Source organism: Aplysia californica, unplaced genomic scaffold, assembly GCF_000002075.1.
Source record: "Aplysia californica isolate F4 #8 unplaced genomic scaffold, AplCal3.0 scaffold00186, whole genome shotgun sequence".
NCBI lineage: Eukaryota > Metazoa > Mollusca > Gastropoda > Aplysiida > Aplysiidae > Aplysia > Aplysia californica.
This window is the reverse complement of record NW_004797456.1, coordinates 453,468-460,560: the sequence shown is the minus strand read 5'-3', so window position 1 is coordinate 460,560 and position 7,093 is coordinate 453,468. Positions and strand designations below refer to the sequence as shown.

General features: G+C 35.7%; 1 protein-coding gene across 1 annotated transcript in view; it reads right to left on the bottom strand.

Moving 5' to 3' along the window:
• Positions 1-7,005, bottom strand: part of LOC101845169 (cilia- and flagella-associated protein 36) — a 26,078-nt gene extending 19,073 nt beyond the window's left edge. Inside the window, exons 1-2 of the mRNA XM_005098547.3 lie at positions 6,666-7,005; positions 986-1,050 (exon numbers count right to left, since the gene is read on the bottom strand). Of these exons, the coding sequence (XP_005098604.1) occupies positions 986-1,050; positions 6,666-6,972 (372 nt within the window). The 5' untranslated portion in view covers positions 6,973-7,005. The remainder of the gene's footprint in view (positions 1-985; positions 1,051-6,665) is intronic.
• Positions 7,006-7,093: the final 88 nt, after the last annotated feature.

Here is a 7,093-nt window from a genome sequence, read left to right as displayed (position 1 = left end):
TGTGTGTGTGTGTGTGAGTGGGTGTGTGTGTGTGTGTATGCAAGCGCACATCTGTTTGCATGTATGTATATGTCAAAAGGTCTATACACTGACAGATACTGACAAGTCTATTACTGAAAACAGATTCTCTAACAGTGAGAAATAACCATAGCTGTTCAAATGTACTAAGCTTAGAATTTTGAAATGTTTTTTACTGCAGTTTCTCACTCTGTGGTATCAGTTGCATGTGTCCGAAAAATAGTTTGTAGAAATTCAAATTCTAAACATTGGGCAAAGAAAAACCAAAAAACAAACAAAAAAAGATGCATAATAATTAAGGTACAATGTACACATATTAAAGGAATGAGGATTTTTTTTTCTCTCCTGACAAATTTTGCCTTTTGGGCTTAGAATGATTGAACAGCATACCGACCATCTATAATATACAAGAGTGAGCGTATCATGTATATTTTCTGAAACAGAGTACTTGTGTAGCAATGCAACAAAATGAGTCGCTCGCCACACTCAGCTGTTTTAAGATATATTAAGGGAAAACTTCAATTTACATTACATTGCATGTTTTTTTTTAGTCCTAAACTTCAGATGACTTAAAATTTGGTACTAAAGCAGTTACACTAAGACAGTTTTCATCCACTTGAAGGACTTGAACAGATTATTTTTAAAAAATCAGCTACCAAAATTTTGTGTCATATTATGAGACATTTAAAGCGTCATATTGCCTCACGATTTTCAGCAAAAACCTGTACTTGAATTCATGACGCTAGAGCACATGAGTAAGGGAGTATGCACATAAGATCTCTTTTTGAAAACATACAAGTTTTTATTTTTTATTTTGTGGGTGCACAAACATCATATTAAAGATAATACCTGAAATACATTCACAGTCACTGCAATAATTCAGGTAAATATATCACCCTGCAGAAATGATCATCCTTGTAAATAAGTCTCAAATCAACTTAAAAAAATATTTAAAAAACCAACATACCAGTTTCTTGTATTCATCATGAACTTCCCTGTAACCCGGAGAATCTTCAATACTTGGGTCAAAGACTGAAAAATAACAAAATAGTATAATGACAACATAATGTTCACTGTTCTACATTAAAAGCAAGTCACATCAGCAGTGAAAATATTCCACCTCATGTCCATTCCATAGAAGATGGACGTAAAAATATTTCTCATGTTTAGTGAAACAAAAATGCACTCTCTACATGTTTTGTCTTGCATCTGGTGAAATCAGGCGCTCGTCAAAATAATAAAATCGAAAAAACTGACATTTTTCTGTATATTGGGTAAATTTTAATGTGTTTTAAATTTCTCCTCAATACCTATTGTCTAATTACGAACAAGTTCCAGCTTGAACAAAACTTAAATGTTGATCAAAGGCACAAAAAATGTAGATTTGCAGTTTCAAAGGACACTTTGACTTTGGAAGTCACCATTTTCATGCTAAAAGAAATCAGCGCATGTAACACCAATTCTAAAATAACTACACTGGCTGCCAATAAAAGAAAGGATCAAATACAAAACTGCCGTTCTCTGTTTTAAATGTATAAATGATAGTGCACCCTTTTATCTTAAAACATTCCTGGAATTATATCATCCTCCTAGAGCCCTTAGATCGGCCTCTGATAATCTGATTCTTAAAACTCCAAAACAAAAGTACAAAACATACGGTGAGCGTTCCGTTTTTGTTTTTTGGTCCCCAGGTACGGAACGAACTCCCATATAAAATAAGATCTTCCCCAACAATTTCCATTTTCAAAAATCAGCTGAAGCATTTCTTATTCACCAAAGCATATCTGTCATAATGATGTACTGCAATATAATTATATATATGCATGTGTATGCCAGACTGTGAGACTGAAGAAATAGCGTGTAAGAATGAGAGAGAGAAAAAGAGAGAGATAGAGAGAGAAAAGAGAGAGAGATAGAGAGAGAGGGAGAGAGAAAGAGAGAGAGAGAGAGAGAGAGAGAGAGAGAGAGAGAGAGAGAGAGAGAGAAAAAGTGTTTTTCTATCTGAATACAATGAATGTTTTAATGAATGTTTCTAGCTACTCACGTTTCAACTTTATTGTGACCGTTCGTGAACTTTTATTGCATTGTATATTTTTAGTGAACACATTTCCAACCTCACTGCGAGACTATTTTTCTTATATAAATTTTTACACATATCCATTTATATTATATGTATAATACTTTGTTTTACGTACACGCATGGCAATTAATTTTTAAGATGTGATGTCTTTTTCGTTGTAATGCGCATTGAGCATCTTTTAGAAAATGGAAATGCGCAGTATAAATGCTATTTATTATTATTATTATTAATATTAATTTTACATCTGCTACCGGGTGATCCCCATCTCTTTTCATTGGAAATTTCTCATTTTGGGTATTTTTTTCATCACAGGCATGACAAATGAGCAAGCTTTAAGATTATGCCAATCACTCCATGATCCCAAAAACTGACATGTGCCTGATTCCGCTGCAATGTGACACATATATATCATTTTCCTGGGGGGGGGGGGGGGATATTATGTTAGACACTTTTGGAAATCATTTCTGCACAGCATTCTCTATAAACGTTTTTATAGACTTTACGTATGCATATTCACGTGTACAGATTTTTAACAACTACATTAAATGAGGTATTTGGACACAGTCTTTTTCGGAACGTATGTTAAAATATATTTAAAGTACGGTAACAAAAGTTTGCAAAGCTCATTCCATTTAAGAACTATTTTTAGATTCCCAAGGTGTGCTTACAAAATACAAATACAAATTTGACAAATATTGACAAAAAAGGATAGTTGACCTCTCAAACTACTGCAAATTGAAGAGAAAACATGAACATGAAACACGTGTGGAAGTAGAAAAGACATAGAAATTATTATGGGAAGTGAAAATGGGCCAGAAGTGGTCAATAGGAGGTAAGAGGGACTTCTTGTTTGCCACTTGAAATGCAAGCCAGGCGGAGGGAAATAGTTAAAGAAGTAACCATAATATCTCTAGCAGGTACATTCATTTTAAACTGCATTTCATTGGATTTGAAGAGTAAGAAATATTTAAACCATCATTCCTTTGCAACAGGGGTCGGTAATCTTTTTGGTCAGCTAGGCTACATCGGAGTTCAGAGAAGACCCACTAAGCCAGAAAAAAAGGAGATGTCGAAAAAAGAACTATTTGAAGCTTTGAGAATAGCAGAGCATGCAATGTCAATATTTTATATATCTATATGTAATTGACCCTGACTTAAACCACCCCCCCCCCCTAAAATCTGCCTTGGTTGTTAGCAACAGTTATATATATATATATATATATATATTATTATTATGTGTAATCAAACTTTTAAAACAAATGATTAATGATGTAGGGCGATGCAGGTAAGGGTGTGGGCTTCTCATCGCTGATGAATACATATTCATTGGTATTTGCTCAAAACCAATAGGGGAATGTATTTTTGCCACAAATGAAACTATGTATAAGTGATAAAGCTAATTAGTCCGGACGTTATACAAGTAGAAAGGCATTAGGCTGGAAGGAAAAGGTGGCCGACCCCTGCTTTACATCATCAGAAGAATAGAAATGCCCAGATGTTGTTATACTCTTTCTTTATCTGGTTGCATATATATATGTTTACTCTGTGATATTAATGAAAATACAAAATGCAGGTTACATGTGTTTGAGAGTTAACAAGAATGCACTGAAAGCAGGGATAGAGGAAACCATCCATCTCAAAGTTCTGAGCTCAGTAATGTGGTATTCCGTGTGAATACCCACTTGGCAAATTGTAATCGAATACCCTGAAAAGAAAAATAAACGAATACTTTTGGATTCTGAAATCATGGCTGTATGTTTATTGTTTGTGAAACTCAGTTTGTTTATTGCCTATTCTTCAATATTCTCCAAAAATTGAGGTTGGGGAGTTGGGAAGGATTGGGAATCACCTGGAAGTTTAAAGTTTAAGACTAGTCGCTCGTATGACCTTATGCAGTTGCGAGCGCCGTAAAAACTCTATTAAAACTAAGCTAAAAATGTTTAAGATTGTGTTTTAGGCCTATGTATTGACTAATGCAAATAAAACAATGAACGAGACTGTGGTGAACTTAAATTTGAAAAAAAAAAAAGGTGAAGTGAGTACACAAGACAAAATCTGTATTTCTATAAACTCAAAACAGCTCATGAGACCTGTATTTCTATATTATTTTGCTATTAGTATATGTTCTGATAGGAATTAAAAAAAAAAATTGCACACACAAAAAAATCATTATCTTTTATTATAAGATTTTAAAAAAAAAAGGGGGGGGGGGGGGCATCTTCAAAGGACACCTTGAAGGTCTCACTTGGTTGCTCACAACCAGTTCGTATGATTTTCTTCAAGATGTACATTTTTTACCCAGACATTATATATATATTTTTATTTTTCTATTAGGCCTACAACTACAACTGAAATTGCTCCACTTACTGAATGCTATTACAACTAGAACAAATTATTAAAAACAACCTTTGCCATTTATGATGCCTCAAAATTATTTTTCGATTAAGATTAGATGAGACAAGATATATTATATTACTTTCTTGTTCTAGTAGGAAATTCAAAAAAAAAAAGAAAAGAAAATCACTGAAAATCTCAGCAACTTAATATTGAGAGCAAAAAGTAAAATTTGGATTTCAAATCTGTTAGAAGTAGTAGAGATAAGGAATAAAAGTAATTATATATACATGTTCTAATTCTTATTCTAGATAAACCTTCAGGTACCACTCACTGAGGTGTCATTTTAATTAATTTGACTTATATTACCTTTGACGACACTCTTCGAGAGGAGTGGTCCCGGCCTAACTCCATAGAAATAACACTTGTAATCGGAAACAAAAACGGAAGTCGAGAAAAAAACCTGAAAGTGAAAAGGTAACCCAATGAGGGGAAAAAAAAGTTGAAAATATTGAAAAATTGAACCAAAAAAATTAATTAATAAATACTCAGCAACATTTTTTACCGATTTCCATTTTTGTTTTCAATCTTATTTCTATATTGGAGGTAGGCCAGGACCACTTCTCCCGAAGAGTGCCCCTTCATCATTCCAATCATGGTTTGGAGACAACGCAGAAAATCAGTAAATATTTAAGCCAATGAAACAGATTTGAACAAAGAGATCTCGAACAATCAACACTTTTTTAAGGCCATCTTTATTCGGATTCGTGTCCGAATATAACATTTTTTCAAATTCGGACACGAGTCCGAATAAAAAAAAATTCTTATTCGGACTCCGAAAAAATGTTATTCGGACTCGGGTCCCGAAAAAAGTTCTAAAGTGTCTTCCTTCTATAGATCTAAAGTTCAGTGCTTCCAATTTTCCGCCATTTTTTAGTTTCCCCCACACCTTATCTGCCGATCCAATGCCTGCCGCCTCATTGATACGCCCCCCCCCCCCCCCCACCCCCCATGTTTCCGACTTTCTTTGTTGTAGAAAAAGGTAAAATTGAAGATCAGCAGACCACCTGGCACCTGCACATTATGAGCTGTGTAAAAAAAAAAGAAGACCAATTCGTCCAAATACACAAGCCTGTGTCATCTCGATTGTTTACCAAGAAAAAGTTGTGTTGCTGTGTAGAGCCGAGCATACGGCAACTTTTGATTCCATAGACCAGCACACAATTCATTACGTAGATCTACGTCAAGACTAGCTTAGTATTGTAATAATGATCAGTTGCCGGGGGATAAAAGACTGACGCGCGTATGCGACGTTCAACACCCGGACCGATAGTGCACCCCCCTCCCCTCCCCGACACGCACACACAGCCACACGTGTGCAGGCCGACCATCCGACCCCGACACACGCTAACGAGCCATCTTTAATTGCTTCTGGTGACCTCTTGACAAATAAACATTTATTATAAGCGCTATAACTTTTCAGGCCGGCCTCAAATTCATCATAAGATAAAAACTCGGCTCCTGCACAAAACGCCATTTTGCCCTAAGTGATCCCGGTCTTTACCCAGCCTGAGGCGAGTCATGAGTGAGGCAGGACAGGAAGCCGGAGTCACGAGTCACAGGAAGTCGGAAGTGATGTCATGCTGGACAAGAATCAGAGTCCGAAAAACATTTTTTCATATTCGGACTCGAGTCCGAATAGTCACTTCGCACAGTCGCTTTTTTAAAGAGAGGAGTTAATCTGAAAAAAAAGTATTACGACTGAATAAACAAACTATTAAAAAAAGATGAGTGAAATAAAGATTATTTTGTCTTTTGACAACCCTTTCTTTTTATTTTTCTTCAAAACGCTGAAGTCCTGAAAGTAAAAAAACCCAACATAACAAAATATTTTTTAAAAAATGTAGGGTAGGCCTAATGACTTATTTAATCAAAATACATCTTTTTATTTTTAAAGGTTGAACCATTGAAAATAAATAAATGCAATACTGATTTTCAGTGTTATTTTTGTGTAAACAGAAAAGAAGCCTCAGTGGTATGAGGAGGAATAGTGGTGGCAGTGGAGCAGAGCGACTGAAGAAGAATGACAAGGCAGTCGAGGAGACGGCAGATCTAGAATCTATATCTGGAATCTAGAAGATCTAGATCTATAGCCTATCTAACATGAACGCGCCATAAAAAGGACAAGTACAAAAATATTAAAGCATTTAGAAATAAAATTGTGTAAACTTACTTAAGCATTTGCTTTCCATAAAAGAAAGCACTGGAACTTGGAACAGAGGGTTGCTCAGAAAGCAAATAAGCTCGTCTATCACATATTCCGACTTCTTCGCCGCCATCTTGAATCTATATGACGCCAGTGCATCACTACGAGAATAGTCGAGATTTCGCATTCTTCGTAGTGAATTCTTTTCATGAAGATAAAGGACTGATTTCGTTAGCCCACGCGTTATCACCGATGAAATTGCTGTAGAGAATGCTGCAGCGTTCTTTCTGGATGAATGCTCTGTATGAAATAGATCGATGGGCATTCCCATCATCGAAGCATCCTTCCTACAGTGACCAATTTATCAAGCCCGTTTGTTGCATTTTAATAAACTGCCTTGTGGCACAATCCTATTTTCCCGGCCTTCAATCCCCCCCTCCCTTCCCCCTCCCCCC